The sequence below is a fragment of the Melospiza georgiana genome, chromosome 1 (assembly GCF_028018845.1).
Source record: "Melospiza georgiana isolate bMelGeo1 chromosome 1, bMelGeo1.pri, whole genome shotgun sequence".
NCBI classification, from domain to species: domain Eukaryota; kingdom Metazoa; phylum Chordata; class Aves; order Passeriformes; family Passerellidae; genus Melospiza; species Melospiza georgiana.
In genome coordinates this window covers 9,416,824-9,443,395 of record NC_080430.1, presented here as the reverse complement: position 1 = coordinate 9,443,395, position 26,572 = coordinate 9,416,824, and the positions used below count along the sequence as shown (strand labels likewise).

At 38.2% G+C, this 26,572-nt stretch overlaps 1 protein-coding gene across 2 annotated transcripts in view; it reads right to left on the bottom strand.

Annotated features, from left to right (window-relative positions):
* DNAJB6 (DnaJ heat shock protein family (Hsp40) member B6) overlaps positions 1-26,572 on the bottom strand; it is a 57,158-nt gene that overhangs the window by 25,417 nt on the left and 5,169 nt on the right. For both annotated transcript variants that reach the window (XM_058020668.1, XM_058020675.1), the window contains exons 2-8: positions 22,797-22,905; positions 21,991-22,100; positions 19,250-19,309; positions 18,759-18,869; positions 7,434-7,568; positions 6,525-6,669; positions 5,023-5,093 (exon numbers count right to left, since the gene is read on the bottom strand). In XM_058020668.1, coding sequence (XP_057876651.1) covers positions 5,023-5,093; positions 6,525-6,669; positions 7,434-7,568; positions 18,759-18,869; positions 19,250-19,309; positions 21,991-22,100; positions 22,797-22,861 — 697 coding nt within the window. In that variant the 5' untranslated portion in view covers positions 22,862-22,905. The remainder of the gene's footprint in view (positions 1-5,022; positions 5,094-6,524; positions 6,670-7,433; positions 7,569-18,758; positions 18,870-19,249; positions 19,310-21,990; positions 22,101-22,796; positions 22,906-26,572) is intronic.

Sequence of the window (26,572 nt, the reverse complement as noted above, 5' to 3'; positions counted from 1 at the left end):
ATTAAACATACTTTAATCCCCACCACAGCATTTTGAATCTGACAACATCTGAAAGTCTTCCTTTATTCTTTCAGAAGGCAATTAGCAGTCAGGCCATCAGTGCAATCTGCCTCACACCAGGACAGCCCAGCTTTCAGGCATGGGCACTATCACCTCCAAACTCCTCCTATCTTTTGGCCACAGCAGCATGACAGAGCATAAAGTACTCGTGTGGGGTTTTGATTAACTTTCTACCAGCTGTTGTGAGATAACACCTAATGCAGCACTGAGTCTGCCACAACAGAGTATTCAGAGAAGTTTCAGTGAGTTTAAATCAGCACAGCTTGCAGAGGTTCATGGTTATGGCTCTGATCATCACAGGATTTTCATTCTTTCGTGATTTTTTTTTAATTTGACAGCAGCATCTCAAACATAAGGTTTACTATTTTGTGAAAGCATGACCTATATAGCAGAGAATAAACCAACCATCTTCAGCTTTAACCTTTCAGGAGTGCACTTCACTCAACAACCAACTCTAGCCAAGATATATTTTTCAAAACCAAGTAGGAAATCCACTAGAATTACAAATTCAAAGGTACAGTTTGTAACACTAACAAAGCCAACATTCTTCATTCCAGCCCTGGTGCAATGTAAGGACCATTTCAGCATTTCAGGTGGAAGGTAAGAAGTTCTGTACCACAACGACCACTTTAAGACAAACAATAACAAGAAAACCCAAACTGTCTTTGTTGAGGCAAATCAAGTCTGTGGTCATAGCTCAATCGTAAACTAAACAAGCCCTGAGGGAGCAGACAGTGCAAACAGACTTTCTCCTGTTAAAAAAGAGAAAGTTTCAAAGTTTGGTTACTGCTGACTGCCAGATTACTGATGTCCATATTGCCACTAGCCCATGAGAATACCATGACTTAAAAATAAGCCTTAATAACCAGAACATCCAAAAATCACAACCAAAGAGGCACATTTTCAAAAAATACTAAGAAACACTTCCACAAAAAGGTTAACAAGTATTTTAAGTACTAGGCCCTTTTTTCAAAGGTTCTCTGACCACAATCATCAAACAGCTGTAGCATTCATTATGCAGCACAACCATCTTCAGAAGCACTATCCTGTTACAACCACAGATTAAACTCAGGCAAAGGAGCTCACTGCTCAAACAGAACAGAAGCAGATTCAGGAACTCACATTTCCAAAAATAAAAACTAAAATCTAACTTTATCACTGGACTATCCCACAGATGGTCTGAAACACAGCACAGCTCAGTACAAAAGACAAACCTCCAGTTACACCTAATGCCAAAATACTGAAGGAGTCAAGGAAACAGGATAACCAAACACAAGCACTGAGCAGAGATACAAACCCTCTGGGCTTAGAGATGATGGGTTTTTAAATCTTTTACAATCTTGTTTTCAGCATTCTAACTCAGCTCATCAATTATTCACAAGTTGATACAGGATCCACCTGACAAATGCTACGCACACACTCTCTGCAGAGCAGCTCTGTCACCTCCAGCACCAAGCAAGCCCTCTGATCCCCAGCAGAGAAGGTCTTGTGAGAACTGAGCCCTGCAGGAGTGCAGCCACTGAACAGTGTGAAGCATTCCAACACAAAATCCCAAACTCCTTCAGGAAAGCCAAGTGGAAGGGGCAGGTGCCATGCAATCTATAGAGAAACTGGGGTTAGTGTGCTGCACTGGGATTACTGCCATGCACGAGGGACTGCAAAGAGGGTGCACCACGAGAAAGCATCACAAAGTTCTTGTATCCACCAATGAACTTTGAAGCAGAGCATGAAGGACTAAATGACTTAGCAGGTTCAAAAACTCCATCTTGGTTTTTCCAAACCACTGTTTTTCCAGGAAGCTTAATTTAAATGGGATGGTGTCCCTAAAAATTCAAAATTAATCCCTCATGTATGAAAAGATGGCACTTTTAATCCAATAGCACCTGGTTTTGAAAGCTGCCTCATCCCACTGTATATTTGTACTTAGCATTTGGAACTTTTTCTGTTGTTAATTATTTTGGCCAAAATTGAAGTGTAAGGAAATGTGCTGCCCTTGATGATCTATCACTTCTAATAAACAGGTCTTGTACATCTATGCAAATTATGGATTAGAAAGGAACAACATTAAATTTTTTTCAAAGCAACCTAACAAGTGGGTTTTCAGGAGAAAACAACTAAATTCAGCAAAAAAATTCTGAATAAAACATGGAAGGTGAGTTTATTTTGTGTTTTAAAAAAGGAGCTGAATGCAAGAAGTTGCATTAAAAAAATGTTGGATGTGACATTATTTCAAAAAACACTGAAAGAAATGGAGACTGTTAGGTTTAGGTCAAGTGAACAATAGCAATTTTTTAAGCCTGGAACTGGAATTGCTGGTCCAATGATATATTTGGATGAAGACCACACATCCAGTTCAACTACCAGCCCATGGAAATCCTGGTGTGTGGGTATCTCACTCCTGCAGGAATCTACTGCCAAATTCTGCCTTCTGCTGACTCATTCATTCCCTGTGCTTTGCCAGTTTCTACCAAGGAAATGCAGCACTGCCACTTCAATGCTGCATTTTGGCCACCTCTGACAAGCAGCTTCAGGGATCTGAAGGCAGAACAGAGACTATCCAAAAAACTGGATCCTGAGCACATTTAGTGTTAAAAAAATTCACTTCAGAACCCTGGTGTGACCTGTTGGTGTGTAACACTGTGAGAGGGATCACACTTTCCTAGGTAAGAAGATAAACTTGTGGGTACAGATCTGATACCCTAACTGTGTTCCTAACCTGAGCAAGGCAATTGAAATGTTAAAGATAACTTGGAATAAAACTAGAAGGCAAAGTTTGGCACTTTAATATAAAATCTATGGGTATCCAGAGGAAGGCATTCAAACTCAACTCCAGATTGTCCTAATTTTATTTAACTTGGTTAATCAATTTTAAAGCACTTTTTACAATTTACATAATTTAAAGGAGCACACTGCATCCTATAAATATAAATTAACATTTTTAATAACTCAAGACATCACAACAAAGCCAAATTTTGAAATAAATGTCATGTTTAGTTATCTGGATCAAGAAGTAACATACATGGGGAGGGGGAAAAAACAGCATTAACAAGAAAACACTGTTTAGTTCTAAACTAAGTTTGTGCTTCTACATCAAAAACACAACACTGAAGTGACAGGAACTCTGCAAAGAACTTGAAAAGGTATATAACTGCTTTAGTCCCAAAACCAAAGTATATATTTATTTTTTCTTCTACATGTTATTTTTTTTCAGTTCTATCAAATTAGTATTAATGGTAGAGGGACAAAAGTACAATATACTAACTTTACTGCAAATACAAATTCTGTTGTAGCAGTTTGTTAGCTTGGTTTGGCTTAAGTTGAAATGGTTTTCCTGCATGAAAAACAAGAGCATATCTTTTCAATGTATTTAATAATCAACACATTTGTTAGTACAAAGCAGATGGTGTTCAGCAAGAAGGCATTAGGTGATCATTTGAAAACACCATGCTTTTTTTTTTTTTTTTTTTTTTTAAACCACTAAGCCACTCTGAAGAGTTTTGTGCAGGCCAGATGTTCACAGCTGGTGCACAGATGAAAGCTGCACATCCATGATCTATGCATGGAACTATCCAGAACCTGGCAGGTGTTAACATATACCATTAGTTACCTGCATGCTTTCTCTGTGACACACCAAAACCAAATCATCTTCCACTAAACTCTGAAAATCTGGTCTTAGCTACAAATGAACACTTTATTTCACTCCATTAATTTGACAAAGGGTATTAATCCATCTTTTGATTTTTGGTTGAGAACTAAAAATAAGAGTGAGATATCATAATCCTAACAATTTTGTCCAAATCTTCAAAGCAATTACTTGTTCTCAAAACAGCAAAAAAAAACTCATAATTCTCAGTCTTTTTGTAATTATTAAATGTCAAATAAATAAATTTATCAAATGTATATTTATATTTACTACAGATAATTTTTTAAGCAAATCTCAGAATAACTTTAGAAAACTTTTTAAAACAGAATTGCTTTCGGCCTAGACTTAAAATAATTACATATTAGGGCAAAAGATGGAGTTAGAGAGTCAGCCTCTGAATGCTTCTTAAAAATAGGTGCTTCAAATACAGGTTTAGAAATGAAATTAAAAATAATGTTTTCAGTCACACTGAAGAAAACATCTGCAAAGAAAAAAGGCCCTCATCCTTAAGATTGAAGAAAAAGATGGTAAGGGGAAAAAAAAAAAAAAGCACCGTTTTCCCAAGTTGCCCAAATCACACACAGACACAGGAAGGTTACAAATGCCATTCATGAAAGAATGCACCACAAACATCAGCATTTATTCATTTTGAATTTTTTTTTTAGCAAATGACAAAAGACTCAGCTCACTGGCTTCACTTTTGTTTACCTTTTGCTTACATTACACATTTAAACATTTGTCAAAACTTACTAAAGTTGTCTGCATTCATGCACAACTAGAAAACATCCTTAATTTATTTAAACCAGAAATGCATTACCAGAAATGTATTAACATTGTTCACTACTAAACATTTAAAAAAAAAAAAAAAAAGTTGAAATTATTAAAAAGGTTATCCTGGAACTGTTAACTTCACAGCAGACTTGAACTACTAATTGGCTCACATTTTAAATTGGAAAAAGCAAGATTCATGCTAGTGTTAGTGTACATCTCGCCCTAGCACTACTGAAGGATCATGGTTCACCTTGATCACAGATAAGAAAAGAAAAGTGCATACAGAAGTTTACAACAATTTAAAGGACAAAAAATGGTCCAATTGATGTGGTCCCAACGATTAACTCAAAAGTCTATGACAAATATGAGCTTCTGTGAGCTACTTATACTACTTAAGATTGAGTACGGATATACAGAAAGTTGAATTCGTTTGAAATCTTCAAAAAATGTTCCTGTCAATCCTCAAATGGTGGCTGTTAGAGCTTAAAATTTCTGTTAAATGCGTGCGTTGAATTACTTGTTATCCAAGCGTAGCAGCTGCTCCTTACCATTTATTGTTAGCGACCTTAACTGGCCATCTTCTTCAACTTCTACTCTCTCATGTCCATTCTCAACAATCCTGCAGGACAAAAACACCATGAGCAGTTCTGAACACACACCAGACCTCAGGTTTAGATAACAAACTGTAAGGGAGCAGCACCTGCTTAATGCAACTGTACTTGGCAAGCTTTGGTATTTACCAGCACTGGAGCTGGCACCAGCACCCAGCTCATTTCCCCACTGCTTAGTCAGGAAAATTGCCTTCTGCAAGCTGGAATCCTCCAGGATGTGGAGTTCACAGTTACAGCTGCCACCTCATACACTGTCATTGCCACAGATGTGCTCACACTACACACTGTTATCTAAATGCCTTGAGAGATCAACTGCACAACCTTGACACTGCATTTAGTCCCTATCCATTTGTTAAATGTGTGTTATTCTAGACCAATCACAATTTTGTACACAAGACAGTCTAAAATCCATTTTTAATTTGATCAGAGCAAGTAATTTGTAGCCTTACTATACACCAACTTTATGACCAGCCTGCATGTTACAAAATTCAAGTATCCCTGATTGAAAAGAGAGATTATTAAACAGCTTTTGAGTTTTCAGATTTTTCTGGCATACACTCAGAAAAATATTATGACCACACCAGCATGTGATCCAGAGGCTGTTTGTGTTATTAAGTGGTCAAGATGATAGGAGCTCTCCAGTACAGGAGTTCACAGAAGAACCTTGCATTTACAAGTACGGGACCCAAATTAACAGACAAAAACAATTCATACTGCCTCACTTTTTTGTAATTTTCTATTAAGTAATGAAATTACATTTAACTACTTGTTCAGTACTCCTATATTGATTATAATACTCCATGTAGGTTTTTTTGTAGTTAACTAAGACTTGGGTTTCCCAAATGCAATTATTTCCCCATCACAAGCATGAAATGGAGAGAAAGTACAGTGTACAGGACTTGAAAATTCACTTTCCAACAAACAGGCACATTTTTCTCCAAAGCAGGCTTCAGTTTCTTATTTCATTTAACACACAGAAAAAAAATACTAGAAAGACTTCAAACACTGCCTAGGGAAGCACACTAAGCAGATGCTAGAGAAAATTCTTTCATAACATCTGCAAAACTAAAATTCTTCCCAATTTCTAGTCAAGAATTCTAGAAATTCTTCCCAATTTCTAGTCTAGTCAAGAAAATTCTTTCATAACATCTGCAAAACTAAAATTCTTCCCAATTTCTAGTAATAAAAGGTGCAGCCCTACACAGGAGGTTCTGAAGCCTAAAAGAGCTCCAGCTACAGCATTAAGTAACTCAACAATGCCAAGAAGAGACAGAGAACCCAATAATCCAAGTAATATGATGAACATAACAACAAAAGTAAAACATAAAAACATGTATCACTATGTGTGTGTGCAAAGATACAATATATTTATATGAATGTAACTATAGGTATTTTAATCTCTACATATAGTTTCATATAAATATATTTACATCACTTACCTCTTTGTAGTAATTTTTCTGCCATTAACTATTTTAGTTGAGGTTGATACTGATTTGAAGTTTCCCATTCCACTGCCACCAAATGACGTAGAGGAGAATGATGAAGTAAGGCCTCCATGTCCCAGGGAGCCAAACGAAGTAAAACCTATTGAAAAGGAAGGCATTTGAATAAAATGTAATTTTGCATGGCTGTGAGATCCAAATTTATCATCCACTTAGACTTCATCCTGCTTTCAGCTGGTTTCATCACACAGCATCAGTGACTAGATGGCATTAACACCTGCCTGAGAATAAAACCATGGCTCCAGCCCCATCCACTTCTCTCATATGGACTCACAGTTCCAGTTCCAAATGCACAGCATTGTCCAAAAACCATTTTGCCAACTCTTCCCCTGAAAAGGCATTCAACCTTTATCCACACTGCACTCAGGGGGAAGCCAGCAACCCTAATGAATGTGATCATCAGCTTTAGTGCAGATGCTGGGATGCCCCAAGCTGGCAGACAGAACAAGTCCTGTATCAGCAGCGCCCCAACCAATGCCCAGACTCCCAGCACTCTAAGCAGCACCATGGGGTTTAGGCACATGTTTTTCAGGACCTGTAATTAAAGCCATCACACCCCTGAAAGCAAACAGAACAAAAGAATTCTAAAGCCATGAAGAAACTGTAGCACCAAAATAAAGAAAACAGAAAGTTCTACTTGTTAGAGATCTGTTCACTCTATATGAACTTTCAGGTAGCCCAAATACTCTAACAGTGGCTTAATTTTCATTTACACCTTACAGATACCATCTTAATTAAAAAAAAAAAAATTAGTCACAGAATTGCCTGAATAGGGAAGCCAGCTTGTTGTATTGCAATCCTTTGTGAGCCAAAATTGCATTCATTCTTAAATGTTATGATATTTACCTGTGTCAAATGGAGAGAAAGCACTTCCAAAAGCAGGGAATCCACCAAAGGCAGAGAAAAATGATCCACCACCACCTCTGCTTCTGTTTCCCCTCTGACCCCGCCTGCCACCGAAGAAGTCCTCAAAAGGGTCTTCTACAAAACAGAAGAAAACATTTAAGAGTCAATATTACTGAGTGATTCTGTATTTAATCATTAGGGGTTATTTATTTTTAAAAAAATTGTTAACAGGTAAGATTCTTCCTTTGAAACATTTGAGGCTACTGAACTAAGACTCCCCCAATAATTGCCATGCTCCTTCTGGTCTAAATTCTGCTTGCTTCTGGACCTAAAAATAATTTTTATACATATAAAGTAGCTGACTTTCTTATTTTACCTGTTTGAACATTAAAAACTAGTAATCCTAATGCATTCAGGTACCTGAACTTTCTAGCTTATTTGTATTCATGATTTATTGTGGATCACCATGATCTGAAAAGTAACTTCCAGGTAGGTTGTATTAATTATTGAAATCTAAAAACAGCAGCCAGGGATTGATGACTCATAACCCTAAAGTGTTCCAAGTGTTTAATTTAGCACTTGCCACATTAGATACTCCAAACACGAATTCTGCTGCACATTTAGCAGCAAAGCATGGAGGTTTCCACACAGTGTCCCAAGGAGGCATTCAGTCTGTACCAAGCAGGAGGGAGAGGGCAAAAATAGAGAAAGGGGGTAATGGATAAAATGTTATTTTAAATTCTAGTTCCACTCTTATGTCATTGAGAACAGCTATTGTTCCATCCCCACCAGGAAGACAATAGTCTCTTTCCAAAAAGGGAAAAAAAAGATGGGGGAGGTGTCAGGCCATGGGGTACAACACCAGCACCTATACAAGCAGTCTTTATTTACTAGAATTACCAGAAAACTGCTTTTCTCTAATTCTTTTGAGACAGAGAACAAAAGAAAAGAACTGAAATCATAAACCAAAAAGTCAATAAACATAATACTTGCATTAAAACCAGAAAAGCTTAGGAACTACTCTCTTCATAAATCACAACTCTTCCAGAATGAGTGTTATTTGGAACACCAATGATTTTACCAAGTTCTTCAGTATTGAAAGTTCAGAATAAACTTCTAATGAAAACTGCAGAACCTGGTGATAGCAGCAATAGAGGTATAAAAGCAAGGAAAGACTTGTGACTGCCTGACTGTTCAGAACTACAGATGAGAAAGTGAAGGTCAGAAATGCAGTATTTGTTCCACTTCTGGTACCTCCACAAAAATCCAAGCTGATTTATGATAAATCACCAAGTTAATACAATATGCATTATGCATCATTAAGTAATCAATATGATAATAAAAATATGTAAGTTACCATCTGTTTTTGTGCAATTACTTAAATATGAAACGTCACAATGTATTTATGCTGAACAAGGGCAGCTGCTAAAAAAAACCCCTACCCCCTCCCAACCTCCACAGTTATTGAGTAAAACAACACAGGACCTAACTTTTATCTCACATACACTGGCAAGCAAGTGGAGGGATTTCTTCTACCTCAGACATTTTTTGTTTTGTAGTTTCTTTTTTTCCATGTAAAGCAATTTTTCCTCAATATAAAGATGATCTATTAGTACCTTTATAGAAGTCAACCAACACTTAAGCATGGAAATATGGGAATTATTATCATTTCCAAAACAAGCACTATGTCCATATTTAAAACAGGCCAGTTTTGTCAGTCTAGCATATCAAGCAGCAAGTACAAGCAGAGCAGTTAATTGTTTTGTAGCCCAATTTATTCTCACAGGAATGACTCATAGGTTAGTTATGAAGGTCATTCACTCACGTGCACAAATGATCTATACACTGTATTACTCCCACTGTTAAGCTTTCTATTTATAATCCAAATTTTCTCGTTACCTGGAGTTTGAATAAAAACAAAACAACCTATCATGTAAGCTCTGTGGTTTTAATCTCTCATAGTGTGAGAGAGATTCTGCAAGTTATTTAAGTGAAGATCATGGACTCTCCTAGAGATCCCTGATATCAACCCAGCTTCTCAGTGGATTATTGCCACACCAAAGCCTAACCAAGACCTGGCCATGCCTTATCAGCCTGCCCAGCAAAGGAAGAGGTCAGACTTGGTATCAGCACGTGTTCAGATGCCAGGTGATTGCTGTCAGCAGCCTGGGAACAATTCTCCAGAGCTCTTCCTGTAATTCTCTCAAGTGAGACACAGCAAGCACTCCACCGCAGAGCACTGCAGAATGCTCAGCAAGATGGATTATGCTGAGACAGGAAAAGGGGCAGGACTTGTCAGAGAAACTACTCCTTATGATTCTGACAGCCAAGTACAGCAGGCAGAAGAAAAAAAATACCAAGAACACAGAGAGAAGGCAGCAGGAGGCTGCTGCATTATCATTTGTTGTATCTACCACAAACACACATTAATATAGCAAACTCACCCTGTTTATGCTTTTACTCCCCAAATCAGGATGATTAATGGCATCACTCAGCAAAATAGTAACGTTTCAGCCCCCTAAGTCTATTTTAGCAGAGCTTTTCCATCCCTGATAACTGATAACCTTTTCACAAAAAAGGCCTTTTCCAAACAGTTCAAATGCAGGGTGTTGGGGTTTTTTTAATGATTCCTCTTACTACAGTCATTTTGGTACTTCCAGTCCATTTTTTACTGAATGTGAGCAGTGTATCAGATTAAGAAAACTAAGCAGCAAAAAGAAAATTAAAAAAATACAAAAACATAGAAGTCATGGCCTTTCTAAAAAGGGGAAAATACTATATAAATACAACTTCCAAGCTTCAGAAAATCAAAATGTTAAACCAGTGATACTTAAGAGTATTACCAACCACTGTCTGGAGATAAATTCAGTATATTATAATCTAGGTATTACCAGAAGCTTATGGGAGGACAGAGTATTACACTCAGTTTCCCTAAAAATGTTGGAGTATACTTCTAATGCAGAATTTGTGGTGCTGTAAGAACAGCAAAGATCAAGAGAGAACAAAAGCGAGAAACTTCAAGGAAGTCAATGAGAAAGACTTCTTATCTATCAACAACAGCAGATGACATGAAACTTTTTGAAAAAAGGCAAATGCTTAAGCAAAGAACTCATGGTAGCCCATTACCAGAACACCAGGCAAAATGAAGGACTTCAGGACTCCTGCTATAACTAGGTAGTAAAACTGAAGTTACAGAGGCCAAAAAGTTAATGTGGAGATTGGAACCCCCGGCAACAGAAGACTGTACACTAACAAACCTGTCTGAAAATAACTGCATTGGAGGTAATGTTTTCAGGAAAATTTAATTTCTTTAGAAAAATCATTCCCAATTCAAATGCAACAACTGTCTTGATCCTCTGGGTTAAAACATTAAACCTGCTCCCTGAAAACCATGGAATATTACCTTGCTTTTCTGTAGTCACAAGAAAAGCATTTCACCTCTAAACAGGTCAAATAGCAACAACTAATGTAATAAATATCACACTGCAGCTCAAAATAAGGCAGGTGGTGATCTCTCCACTCTGAGAGGTCCCCAGCTGTAACACAGAAAGAGGATTTTTTTCCCTTTCAGCTCATGGCAGAATACTACTTAAAAGATGTGATTGTTTTCCCTTCCTGCCTTGTGATCATAGAACCAAATAAGTTGCACTAATTCACTGATCCAAAAGAAAACACTGAGTTGTTACTTTCTGTTGCACCCATGAGCTAATCTCTTTCAGCACTGGAAAGACTCGTGTATCAGAAAAAAAATGGGCAGGAAAGCACCACACAACAGGGGAGGGAGGGGAAGGAGTCAAACCCCACACTTCTAAGCAGTCCACAATGCAGCTAAAACTCAAAATTCATTATATCAATCTAAGGCATTAGCTGCAATTACAATACATGATAAACTGCAAGTGTCACATTTCCTATGGCAGCCACCACTGCCAAGACCCCTGCATCCTGGCTGCTGCTTGGGGAACTGGACCAGGAATTGGTCTGCTGAAAAGAGCATTTCCACATGAAAGCAAGTTCAGCCACATCAACTCTTTGCTCGAGTTCACAGTGTGGCTGTAAAAGCAACTGTGCTGGTTATGAGACAGGCAGCAGCACAAGTGCCCAAGGGTCACAGGCAGCACAGGAGGATTCTTTCAGGCACAGAACGATGGCACATTCCACTGCAATGCCATCATTCACCTCCAAAAATCAAAGGTGTTGAGATAAATGGTGAGCTGTCAGCAAATGCTCTCCCATGCATGTACTGTCACAGTCAGAGATGTTGATAATCCTCTCAGGACAGCGTGCAAAGGGAATTACCCAGTCCAAGCAGGGCCACTGCTCTGGCCTCACTCACTGCAGCACCTCCCCAGCCAGTGAACCTTCTTTGCTTTATTCTCCACCACTGCTCTGCCAAAACACAGCCCCTGAGCTGAGTGCTCCTGTGGCACTGGCACAACACAGGATAATGCAACAGGATAAAGGATGCTGTGCAGCCCCCATGGAAGGGCACAGCCAAACCCACTGGCACTGAGCATGGCTGCAGTGTTGCAGTAAGCAAAGGCTGCCTGCCCCATCCTTTCCTTCTATCAAAAGCATCCTGTAATGGCTTTATACATCCTGCCAGAAGAGACTCTCAAATGCAGGGCTGAACAATGTGTTTACAGACACAATACCCAGATTACAACAGAATTCCTGGAGTAGGTGTTTTCTACCTTGTATTCTACCTGAAAAAAGTTTCAAATATGCATATTTGCAGTAAACACACATAGAACCTCATGCTACAGCTCTGGAGAGCACTCAGGCACTAAAAAATACACTATGAGAACTGGAGGGGCCACCTGTAAGCACTTTTGCATGGAAATATTTTCTTCCTTACAAAGTAAGCACACTGTTGATGCCCCTTACTAAGGAGAGACACCAAGATGTTGTTCCAAGCATGGTTGCTTCATGTGCCTCATGTTTCAGCGTGATTTTTGTAAATTTGTCTTTGGTCTTTCCATAAATTAGATGTGAAACAGATGTTTGTCCCACTCATATAATAAATTACAGAAGAAGCATTTGGAAGTCCTTCTAGTGATTTATAGCAGAGATCTTGGGATTCACTGGTTTTTAGAAAAGGAGACCTAAACATCACCTTTGAATGCCATCTATATGGTAACTACAGAGATGCTGGAGTACACTAATCAGCATTTCATACTTATCAAATGAATGCTCAAATGTTCAGGCACACCTTAAAAATGGAGGCAACTTCCATTACCTTCCATTCCTTATGACCTGCTCTCCTTAAGATATTCAGCATTTGTGCTCTGACCAATTTAACCAGCTACCTGTCCAAGAAAAGCAAATCAAAACATTTTCTTGGGGACTAACAACCTCTACTGGACTGGGATTCCCAAGACAAACTTTGGCTAGTATGCTATCAATCAGTTTCTCAATCCATCTAATGGGACATTAGACAAAGGTTAAAGTTTTAAGATACACATAAAAATTTGAAGTAAGGCCTCCTCCTTTCAGCAGGGCTAATTATGTATTAGTTTGGCCATGGAGCCACAGCACTACCTACTCCTGTCTGATAATGCTGTCTGGGTGAGACAACTCCTGTGTTTCAAAAACCCTCTTTGAACATACCAAGTTATTTCTGAAAAATTCATAGTGAGATATGGACCATTCAGTGGATAATTATGATCTAAGACTGGTGGTTATAAAATAAAACTGCACATTCACACCAAAGCAATGAATGCACATGCAAATCTGTGAGCACTTCAGAAATTGCACCAAAAGCAGCAAATTTATATCAACAAAAAGATTAATTACCAAAAAGACATTGCTGTTCAAGATAGCTTTAAATGAAAGCCACCTCCATTTTCAGTTTTAATAACCCATTTTACTAACAAATACATTTTGCATTAGAACATTTAAACAATCAATTATCAGAAATGCGACAGCACGTGAATTAAAACCATGATCTGATTCTTATGTGAATATTTTGCCACAGCAGGACAACTTTCTGTCCTTGAGACAAGTACTTTGATGAAGCTGTCCCATTCAGGAAAAACATCCTGAAACACCTATAACAAAGAGTTTGCAATGATTACTGCACATAAAATTTCCTCTCTCTTGTAAAGTTAAGACTCTTTTGCCTGGATACTAAAAGTAACTCGCTGTACTTTTCCAGAACAGTTCTGCTTTTCTTTATGTAATCAATATTACAGCAGTCAATCTGAAGTAATTCTGACCTTTGATGGAACCAAAGTACATACCAGAAAACCAGCTAGCTGACATTCTCTGTGACAAATATTTGTATCTAACTAGTTGTATGAAGCTTTTAAGTCTCATTTTATCTTTCATTTCCAAGAGTAATTTTAAAATATCACATAAACCAGGTAACCAGAACTCTCAAGGGAAAACTCCACAGAGTCCCTATGGGCATATAATGCATCAAAGTACATTGTGAATTCTACTTCACAATCTAAAAAAAATTTAGATTTTATTACCATCTCCAAATGTAAGTTTAGAAACCACAGCAAAACTGTCAAGACTACAGTGATGTTTAAAGATATCCCACAAACAGACTTCTCTTGGGACATCAAAGTCCAGAGGGGAAATCCACGAGGACCAATTTATCATGTCACATTAGAAACACATTCTGCCAGGGAGAGAAGCCTGGCTCCTTGTGGGATTCATTTAACTACACACCCAGGCACTGGAAGCAGTTTGAAATGCCCCAAACCATCCTGTCAAGCTTGTAGACACTGCTGCTGGAGGATATTGGTCTGCTGTAGGCCCTGAGTTGTTTTTCCTAGCCCATACACAAATTACTCAGGCATCATTGATGCATCTGGAGTCAGCTGAGATGGTTTAGGGTGTGTATGCAGCTTCTAGTCTAGAAAAAAAAAAAAGAATTAACTCCTTAAGGAGTTTCTGCTGGCTAATGTTATGATCTTGTTATATACCTATTCCATCTTCCACAGTAACTCCTCACTGGTAACACCTTCCAACACAGAACTTACTCTCAAAGTGCAAATCTGAGTGCACTTTGTGCAAAGCCTCTAAACCAAAACCAAATCAATTCTTTAACAGCCCAGAAACACAGCCCAGCCTACACCAAAGCACATCAATTTCTGTTTCTCAGCCTGAAGCAGCAGCCACTCATCAATACACTTCCATTACCAGTGGTAACACTGGGATCCTTCCCTCCTGTGAACTGTTAAATCACAGAAGAAAAAAGATCCTTGAAAATTTACAAGTAAAAATACAAATAAAACACAACAAGGAACACAAACCAAATCAAGGCAAGCATCACATATAAATGGAGTAGGATATAGCTGAAATATAAAAGTTTAAGAATACTGACAGGAAAAACCAACCCTACATTAAGAGCAAACAGAGAGGCAGAGGTGGATGGCACAGACTGAACAGCAGATCACCAAACACTGCTATACCAAGGCAGTACTTTGCAATGCAAAGTGTATTGCTGCACAGGAAGCACCAACTTTTCTTCCTGTCACAAGGATCAGCATCCATCCATATGTCAGAGGCTAAAAACTATCCCTAGGACAGCTCACCAGGAATACACGCTCTGCTGCAACCATGTGCCACAAAAAGCAAGCCCACAAATCTCAGAGTAAGAGCTCAGCATCTGTCATAGCACCAGATGAAGTTTTAAAAAGTACTTGCCTTCATGCACCCCTAGATTTACAAAGGATTTGCCTGGGAAAAAACAATGAAAATAATCTGTGACTGTCTCCAGTGCAACACACAGCACATAACATTAACTCTGCTCCATTTGGAAGTGTTCAGAGCTGTCTCCAACAGCATTATAAATTTTCATTTGAAAAGTCTGAAGGGAGACATCATTTAAAAATTTACATTCTCCTCTTTCCTACAGATGAATAAAGATGTCTCTGTTTATAAAGAAAACTTTCTGTAACTGCAAGAGCAGTGCAGTATAGCTCAGTAGAGTTTAACAGACTCAATTCATAGCACCATTTCAGAAATTTTTCACATCCATAAATTTACAGGAATTATGCATATGAATGCTGCTCTTTACATACTCAATGACAATCAGGATATAGAGAGTCCCACCTGCATTCTGTGGGCTTCACTACATGCCACTTCAAACTGCATAAAAAGTACAATATTTTAAAGTATTTATTCAATTTCATCTTTGATTCCAGCAGTACACATTTTTAGAAAACATGACCTCAGTACTTATTTAGTGGCTTAGAATATCAATTATAACCTGAATAGCTCCTCCAGAAGTTACTAATTCCACAGAAAACTCATCAACAAGTTGATAACTCCTCATTTTAAGAAGGTAAATTCTGTTATTATTCAGGACAGAACTGTTCCATTAGTGTTCCAACACAGCACAACCTGTAAGGGCTGCAGTTCACCAATACAAATATTTCTGCTACATATGCAATTCTACTGCTTGCTTTTGGAATCACAAAATGCACTACATTCAGATGAAAGCACATATTTTTTTGTTGTACTATCTTGAAATATTCATATATGTGCAAAGACCAATTCAAGTACTTTTTACAGAAATTTGTGAAAAAAAAAATTGTTTGGAATCACAATTAGCCATGTTAGAGAATGTCTTAAACATCTTAAAGAAAAAAAAAAAGTGCTCACTTTGAAACCTTCCAACTAGAAACATTTCAAGAGCTTATGCTCAAAATCCAAAGCTTAACTGAGGCTTTTAGGCCTCTGGTCACTGACACTGCAACTATCCACATAAAGCAGAGAGGCAGCTTAGCAACAATTAGTTTCCATTAACTGGAGTGCACACAACACTGCTGCCACTGCCAGAACCTTGGCAAGAGGCAGAGCCTGTGCTCAGTGCTCTTCTCTTCCAGCTGACAAAAACAGTGATGTAGATAACCTGCTTCTGAATAAATAAATAAAGAAACCTGTGTGGTAAGCAGGGGAGAATGTCCCTCTAGGTCACTAATGCAGAGGTATGATGCTAAGCCCACTGGTGCCCAAAGGAAGATGGGGCAACAGAACATGCAGTTACCTCAAACAGATGCTGGAAGGTAAAATAGTTCTGACTAACAGGAATTAAAATCCCAGCCTCTACAGGAGGGGCTCATTGCAGCTGCAGTACCCCATGGAACACTGGCAGCAGTGGTCCCTCCATTGGATAAGCTGGAGAGCTCTGTGCTCTGTGCTCTACAGCCTTCCTTCCAAGGAACCCAAAAGGCAGGGCCTCAGCTTTCTTCAAGCCTATCATTTATTTGCAGCAGAGCTAAACTTCATGGCTTTAAGGTTAATCATGAACACTGACATTTTCAGAGACAGCAAGTGAAGAGTCTTTTGCTAGTGTTGATGAAGTAAATCTAATCAAAATCAAACAGAGCCTATGTCAGTCTCCCACTAGTAGCATCTCACCTGTACAATTTACTATAAAGATACTTGATTGAGAACCAACTGTTTTGTTTAATAGATCTTCAATCAAAAAAAAAACAAAAGAACTGAACACTCTCTCCCAGCTCCTCCACAGTAGCTTCCTACTCAACATCTTGCTCAGATTTTTCCAGGTTTTCTACCACACAATCACAAAATAACTGAGTTTGACAAGGACCTCCAGAGCTCATCCAGTCCAACCCCCTGCTCAAACAGGATCAAGTGCAGGGGGATTTCCAGGACTACTCCATATGCCTTCTGGCTATCTCCAAACATGGAGATTCCACAACCTCTCTGGACAATCTGCTCCAACACTGTTGCCCTCCCAGTACAGTTGTGCTACCTTAAGTTCAGGCAGAGACTCCTGGGCTTCCATTGGTGGTGATTGTCTCTGACCTCTCCACTCCCTTCCCAATGCACTGATGAGACTCTTACCCTGAGCTTTCTCTACAGTGAACAATTCTAGCAATTCCCCAACTTGCTCTTCATGTGAGAGAAGCTCCTGTAATTATCTTAGTGGCCTTTCACTGGACTCTATCCAGTAGCTCTGTTTTTTTACTGAGGAGCCCAGAAGCAGACCCAATACTCCAGATGTGTCCTAACCAGTTGAGATCACACATCTAAATTGAAATCCTTGTCTTGTACTTCCTAAAATTCTTATTCTGCTGCAGACAGTGAAGAAGTTGCATCTACCCAGTTCAGAGCCCATTCCACTCATCAGTATTTTGCTAGAAGCTTCCTCCAATCTTCCCTTTCCTACTTTCAGCTGATTTCACACTGGATCCAACTGCCCAGTTCAGCTGCCTGTCTTCCACCAGATCCTCCTTCTAGCTGCTCATCTAATTCATCAACTACCATTCTACTGCATTCAACCTCAAGCCCTTCAACCCCCTTTCTAATCCTTCATTAGTCATCTAACAGCTGATGATCCTGAAATAGCAAACCAAAGAAAGATATAATTAAAATCTGAAAGGCACTACCCCCTTAATGCTGCCAAAGAAAATAAATTACTTTAAAAAATATTAAAACATTTACAAACATTATTACAGAGCTAAATCAATATGTACATACTGAACAGGATGAAAGCCTGGTTTTTCAAGTACACTTCTTGCAGTTTTCAGTATGGAACTTTCTCACAGTAAATACTGAACACAGGATCAGTTCTGCTTTATAGGTCAGCATTTTGCTGAGCTGAACATACACAGAGAGATTGCATAAGAATCCCAGCACCTCTGAAAAGACCTTCACTAGAGCAAGCAAGAAGACCTTCACCATGAGGGCAAAAAGATTCCTCTGACAACTTTTATCACATATTGCTTCCTTTAATGAATGCTTCCTAAATGAAGAATACAAACCTCAAGAACCATTTTATCTGAGTCTCTAAAGGCTCTATACCCCAAGCAAACAGGTGACATGAATTTGGGAGAATGTTTAGATTATGTATGCAACTGTTCCTATTCTGACAGAAGAAAATCAGTCCTGCTAGGACACAAGTTCACGGTGAGAGTTATGGTGTAACAGTTATAATTAAGCTGTCCCATTCAGAAGCTCTCAAAGTTTTAATTTATTTACAGATCAAAAGAGAGAAATCAACAGACTAAGTTAGCCTGCTTAAATTCTTGAGAGGAAATTCCAGTAAGCACTTTTTCTGTTGAATATTATTTCAACTTAGAGACATTGCAGACATCATTTCATGTTTGGCAAAGCAGGCCTTCCAACAAAACATTAACTGGCAAGCCATACCTAGTTTTGTACAATAAAATTAACCAAGAAACAGGTATGAAACAAAAATTTCAAATACAATACAAAATACCAGTTGTCTGCCCCAGTTTTAGAACTATTTCTATTAAAACTACATTAGCTCTGTTTGTTTTTTAAGAGTAAAGTTTAAGCCCCACTTTAGACACATGTTACTGAAACCAGAGGATCACTTACCAAAGAAGTCAAATGAAAAGGGGTCCCTTCCACCAAAAAACTCCCTGAAGACATCATCTGGGTTGCGGAATGTAAATCCAAAATCAAATGGACTATCATGATGATTTCCACCTGCAAATAAACAAAAAAAAAAAAAAAAAAAAAAGGAAAAAAGTTAAATTTCAGTTATCTTCACATATTCTTACTAATAAGAAAGTTGAGGCCTATAGGGTACTTGAATCATCTAAAAATATAAACAGTTTCCAACATTTCTCTTTCAGATATCATTTAACTTAAGTACACACATTACTGCATTACTTTTCATAACAGTTTCTCTGTTTTCAAATAACAGCAATACCTGTTATTATAACCAGAAAAACTGTAAAACAATTGACATCTTGATTTTTAAAAGACTGAATTTTAGGCCCTAGTACAGGCATTTCCAGATTCCTGTCTTGAAAAGAAAGCTACAGAAAACAGAGAAAGCAAAAAACTGCTGATTGTCAACATACCTCCACCTCCATTTATTAGGCCTTCTTTTCCATATCTGTCATAGATGTCACGTTTTTTAGCTACAAAGAGAAGTTGTACATCATGTCAGTAAACAGGTTTGTTGGTTTTGTGAAAAAATAAAACCACTTAACCAGCATTCTCAGTTAAGCATCTTCTCAAAGCTAGTTTATTTAGGGAAGTTCTCATCTATAACTGCTGAGCATCTTCAATTTAGTTCAAAAAGAACAGCTACTGAACTTCAAACTTAAGACCAGTAAGCTGTAGAAGGTCCAGTCCTGATGTATGAGAAAAAGTTTGGTTTAAGGACAAACCTCATGTAGAAATTTGCCTTTAAGAAGAATATGGCAGATTTCTTCTTTGGACAGCTACCATGAAAAGCTTTAAGGCTGTGAAGGATCTCTGGACCTCAACCTGCTCTTCCACACAAGTCTAACTGTGGAGCTGGTCATATCTTGCCTGAATAAAGCTGTGATCACATCAATTTCTGAGATAAGATTCTACGGCTCTCTGGAGAGCAGTTCCAGTGCTCAAGCACTCCCTTCCTCCTCTCCCACTTGCCAACCTTGAGCATTGCCTCTTTTCCTTTTCTTGCACAAGACCAAGCCCATTGTGGGGGAGTTAAGAGAACATAGACCAGTGTTTATAAGAGTGACTGCAAAACCCCTAAAATTAATTATAACCATTTTTGCTGGCTTAATTGTGGGATATGGAATGGAGAATGATGTTCCAAAATGCCAAGGAAGGATGTGACTCAAACTGCTTGCTCTCTATTATTTCAGAAGGCATGGAATGACTATTAATTTCACTGTAAATAGTCATAAAAATGACTATTAATTTCACAGTATTCATGAGAAAGGAGAGAAAAATGAACTCCACATTATTGCACAAGATCAGATGGCACTTTGGTACTGGAAGGGAACCTGAAGACCTTAAAGAGGCAGACAGACAGCTCACTTTGCCTGCACTGTTGTGGAAGTATCAGTCAAAAACCAATCAGGGCATTTGATTTTATTCTCTTAATATTATTATGCTTTTCCCAGTGGAATCTCTTCAGTGAAAGATGTTTTTAAAATTTAAACAGCATCACTGAAAGAACATGCAGTTACCTCAAACAGATATTGGAAAGTAAAATACTTCTGACTAACAGGAATTAAAATTTTATATAATGGTTATCATCTCAAATAATAGGAGCCTGCAATAGTTTCACAAATCCCTAAAGCTTGATACATTATCTGCACTGCCTTTCTAGACAGCAGTTTTTAAAGAAAGGAATTTAACCTACCCATCCAATTATAAAGAAGAAAGCAGCAAGGCAGATAAACTGTCATGGGCAGGAAACAGCAAGGGGGCCCTGAGGGCTCACAAAAACCAAAATTCATCTTGAAAAATGTTCCATTTTTGAAACCACAAGGTTTCCCACAAGGGAAGTGTGTTCAATGATCACCCAATTTCAGTATTTTTTTTGCTTATGTAATCCCTTACAAAACTATTCTTCTGCCAAAAATCTGTCATCATTCAAGCCTGTAATGGTGTCAGAAAATTTCATTAAGTTTGCAGAACATTTGACTGCCTCTCAACCACTGGGCTGAAGATTCTGCTATCCCTGCTGCACAAATGATTGTTAAGACATCAGTAACTTAGGATTTGGCATAGATCCAAAAACTGGCAGCACTTTTAGAAGCTGTTCTAAAATTCTAGCACTGTACTGTTTCCAAAGAACTTAGAGATCTGTTTAACAACCAGACCAGTATCCTATTTTTATCCTGCTCAAAAAAATTAGCTTAAGAAGGATAAAGCACTCTAAAAGACAAGCATACAATGAACTAATGATAAATTAAGTTCTTCTTCTCCCCTGTTAATTAACTATCAAAACCAAGCAAAGAAACACAGTGTACAAGACTGCAGCTCACTAAATCAGGCTGAACTCTGAGAGGTAATCTAGATGCTGCTAGAGCTTTAAATATAGCTTTCCCATGCTCACTGTCTCAGGTGAAATCAAGGACACTTCAGAAATAGCATATAGACAGCTGCAGTCAATTACAGAGGAAAATAATCAAAGTAGCTTAAATCACTTTGTTATGATTCAGGCTGCTTTTGTCAGAACACTGGCAAAAGTTAATGATACTCTTCAAGCAAAAAGACATGGGTGAACTGTAAACTGCATTCCTGCACTACATGGGTCAGGCTAAACACCTCTTTCAGAACAATTCAAAATAAACATTATCTTTAGTATCACAGTTGACTAAAATTACAGAACTCAACTCAAATGAAATCCAAACTTTCAGTAAGGTTTACAGTATGCTTGGGTTTTCTCAAGACTAGTTTACTGTTACAAAAAACTAGAAGCTGTAGGCCCAACAGTGGATACTTCAGAGTTGGTCTGGCCTGATTTTAGAGGATAAACACAATACCCCTATACTGACTGTAACACTGGCCTCACCTCATAGACAAAGTTAATCTTGGGATTCACAGAAGTCTACAGAAATTTCTAGCAGACATTGAATTTCAGTTTCTAGTAGTTTGGTTATGTATCTAGGGAGATCCTGAAATTTTTGTTTCAAAATTTCTGCTTATTGTCTCATCTGCAAGCATCTTTCTCTTTCCTTGCCTTTGAAAAGGAAGCAGTCACGTTGGCTGATGAACCAAAATTACAATATCCCTTCAAAGCACCATAGATGAACATTTTCAGCCTGATCCCCAGAACAAACAGGCAGTTCAAGAGCCCTTGTGAGATACCTACCATCTGACAAGACTTCATAGGCCTCAGCTACTTGCTTAAACTGCCGTTCTGCCTCATCCTTATTGTCTGGGTTTTTATCAGGGTGCCATTTCAGTGCCAACTTACGGTACCTGAGTGGAAGGAAAACAAAGGATACTTTACTCTGAAATAACAGAATATGCTATACAAATAAACACAATGTTGTCAGGTTAAACAGGTTGTCAAGGATGAAAATAAGAAATTCCTGGTGCTTTGTATATTGCATCTAGATATTGGGAGCAACCTGCAGGTACACAAAGAACCACCTACTCAGATATGTTTTAAATTAGAAAGTAGGTTTGGGGTTTTTTACTTATTCTGAAATTATTCTTGTGCATTTCTGATGATCAACATCTGCGAGACCTAAGAAAAACATTCCAAAATATCTCTGCTGTGGGCTTCTCCTTAGAGCTCTGTAATTACAACCAACCAAGGGAAACATCAAGAGGAATCCTGTACATTAGAAGTTGATAAAGCTCCAAGAACACATGGATTGTGGCATCCTAACATCAATGCCTTCTTTGCCAGCTGCACACAATTCCTATCCTCAAATGCAACACTTTAGGCAAAGTGTTCATAACTTCTTACTTAGAGGGGCAAAGCTAAGCTTGCCCCTAGGTTGATGTGCTTTGCAATTATCCAAGATCACAGCTCCAGTATTTGAGTTCATAAAGCAGCATGTGCAGGAATTTGCAAAAGAAATGGGAAGACAACAAAGTGTGACTACAAAAACCATGTAATTATATCTGTCCCTTAAAATCCAAAACATCCACACCAGTGACACTCACGCTTTTTTGATATCCTCTGCTGAGGCATGCTTCTGCACTCCCAGAACTTCATAATAATCCACCATGTTTCAGGAGTTCTTGTGGTAACAACAGCTGAGTCTTTCCAGTCCTGTAACAACAACAACCACTTGTAAATGAAGCTTGTCCAGTACTGCTACTCAATGAAAGTCAGGTAGAAGCCTGGGACTGCCTTGTATCAAACCTGACCCAAGAAAGACAAAGTTCAAATGTTCCAAATTGAAAATAAAACTGCTTTACTTTAGGTCAAGAAATCAAACAATGACTTTAATTCAGATTTTTAAATTCGTTAATCCCACTGAAACACAGTACACAAACACACAGAGATACAGCAGTTCCTGAAACAGATTAGACTGATAAGCTGAGTATTTTAAGAAGGGTATCTGGATTACAGTTTTGATGTAGATATTAATAACTCTGAATGCAAAAGTTCACCTGTTATCTGTGACACCTGTCACGTCTAAAGCACATATGGGCATAAACAAAGGGACCCATCTTTCACATCTGTTCTTCAGAACATTACTTCCACTGACATGCTCCCTCCAGAAAAGCAATGTTTGTGCAGGGCTTGGAAATTTAAAACTCAATCTCTTATTGAATCCAATAAGCCTTTCTTGTACTCAGGCTTTGACAAAAAACGTGCATGTTGCCAAAACTACTGAATATCATTTGCCTCCTTTACATTTCCCAAGACAAGCACATAACCAGGCAAGATTGCTCCAACTGCAAGGTAACCAACCAACTCAAGTGCAGAGGCACTGAGTGTTTGTTAGTACAAAAGAACAGTTATCACAAGAGTCCTGAGAAACCCAGAAGTTAAAAAAGCAGTTTAAATATTGACAGTTTCTTGTCAACACTGGAGAATAATTACAAGGAACAGTTTCACTGACCATTACTCCAACTAAATGACCACTAAGATGAAAGAACCTTCCTAAAAAGTTTCAAGAATGTTTCATGTCTTCGTGCAATGCTGTCTTTCTCTCTACCATTAAAAAATCTCCAATCCCCCTTCCATCCTACCACTGCTGGCTTGTTTCAATTTAAGGAACAATAAACAGTGACCCTTTTCCAGTAGTTATCAACTTGTTGCAGGGAAAATCACCCAAATACACTCAGAACATAATACAGCAATGTATTAGTCACATTTTCTTATCTTGTGCATCAAGAACAAAAATTCATTGAAATAACCTTTCCCCCCCTCAAGTCATTCAGTGTTTTTCATTTTAACCCAGGCAGTCTAAGTTTCCTTTTCTTTCCCAAGAAAACCAAGTATGATGTAGCCTAGTGAAATATTCTAAAATTAATTTATTGTACTACTTTTACATGTATCTTTCAACATCCTGGGATATAAACACTGAAAAAATACTTCCTTTCAAAATAAATTGGTACATCTCCAAAATATGTTCCTGCTGTAGGTTAAAGCTTAATTACCTTTAATTATGGATTATGGTTACACACACATTTCCTCAAATGGCAGAACCAGTTTAAGAGATACCCTGCCATGCTTCCTCCCCTCTCCAAACCACTTACAGAAGCAAATGTACTGGAGGACCCACGTGTTTAAAACTTGGGTTGTTTTAGCAATCCCCTTAACCATACAGTCCCACAAACACAAAATTAAAGTGTAGCAAGTAAATAGCCCTTTGAAGAAATCTCCACATCAAAAAAAACGTAAGGTTATAGTTAATACTGTGACCAACACCAAAGGAAGTTGAGGGGACGTGCACTAAAATTAAGAATGCCAATGATAATAATGTACTGATGGCAGTGTTCAATATGTAAACATACAGATTACCAAAAATATCCCAGAATATTTGCTATCAACTGGCCTCTCTAGCTTTGCTGTTTCCCACACAACAATTGGAACAGCTCTGTGAACACAGAGGCGAGGAGCAGAGCCAGTGTGGGTAAGTTTGTTATCAAATCCCACAGCCAGCCTTATGAGGAACAGCACATATGGAATGTATTTCTGCAAAGAAATCAGGGGGAATCCAGCATGAGTGAAGCTTAAGGGTTAAGGTCAGAGTCCCTCCTAACAAGCCTAAAACTAGCAAGCAACCAGCAAAAAGCCTCAGGACAGGAGCACATGCCGTAACACTAAATGTCTTTCCATATTCTCCTTTTCTTATACAAGACCTTCATTAGCTCTCCTCTCAATTCTGGTACCTATCTTAGAGGGAAAACTTAAAACTCAAGCTTCTAACTAGAAAAAGCATGTAGTAAAAGCAACTTAGATGTAACAAATAAATCATATCTTTCCCTAGAGAACTTTGTGCACACAGGCAGTCATATTGTTTTCAACACAGTATTTTTTTTAAAACTTTCCTGCTTGTTTAAAAGCAATGCTGCAGATCTGTGAAGTTCAGACTCAATATAAACACCATATATCCCAGATAACAGAAACCTGAAGTTGGGACAAAAAAAACAAAGCTGAAGCAGCATGATCACCTCTTAACAGATGACTCTGACCCTAAAAAGCTATTCCTTCAAGATGGAGAAATTATTTGTTTCAAAGAAATGTCTGGGGATTGCATATTCTGTCTTTAGTGAGTGTTATTGCTCAGTTTTTACTTGTCACTAGCATAAAGTCTGGAATTAAAACAGCCAGAAACCTTCTAAAGAAAACAAATTCTTAATATTCTCCTTCTCCTAATCAAAGTGTCACCAAAGTCAGGTGACAGGAAGCATTCATCTCTAATATCCTGTTATTTCTATCTGCTAGTTATCATAAAGCATAAACTGTACTGCTGAAACTTCAGTTATCATAGGAAGTTTTGTACGTAAAAAGGTTTTAAAAATATTTAGAAGAAAAAAACTCATCTGCAGCTTCTTTTGTCCAGCTAAAGAAAAAAAAAGTCAGCTAGTATTTAGCCCCTCAACAGCCACCAAGACTGACCAAAAAAACACCATGCACACCCACAAAACCCCCCTCCCCCCAAAATATCCAACAATATTCACAAACTAGAAAATACCGCTATCTGCAATCTTTTCAGGACAGAATTATTTAAAATACTCACTCAAGAAAACAACCACCATCAGCTTATAATAAAGCAGGATATGGATCACCATTGATTTAGAAAATAGAAGATGGCCAATTAAAAAAAAAATAAATCAGTACTTCTAAGGCTAGTAGGAATGTGCATGGTGAAAATGCCTAAGTGCCTAAAGATGCAAACCATACACCTCCCTGCAAGAAACCACCCAACTGTCCTAATCACAATGACATGACAAAAATCTTCTCCAAACACGCAATCTGTCAAATAATTTGTCTCCAAATATACAAGCAAGGCTCATTAATTAGGCACTTGAGTTTTTCTAAAGCAAGGAAGAAGCCAGCCCACATTAGCTGATTTCCTGCCTCCATCCACAGAAAATCTTCAAAATTTCAGAAGAAAATACAAGCCAAAAAAAAATAAAATAAACCAGCTGAAAGAAGATGTTTCATGGCCTTCGTGTTTGCTCACAAAAATCTGCAGTTCCCTGAGCTGGGAACTGCACTATGTTTACAGTGTGCTATCTCCAACTCCTTCTTTGGGGCATGAAAATCAAACAGGCAATGTTTATGTGAACCAAAGGCTTCCATAGTCTATAGATTTCTCAGGCATCACAGGGAAGGCAGCTTTGCTCTGGTTTACAGTGGCCCTGAACTACATGGACACAGGACCAGGCTCAGGCCCTCCCCACACAGCTCAGCCTGAGTTACCCAGAACCTGGCCCATGAACTCTTTACAGCACAGTCCTCAGCTACATAAAAAGCA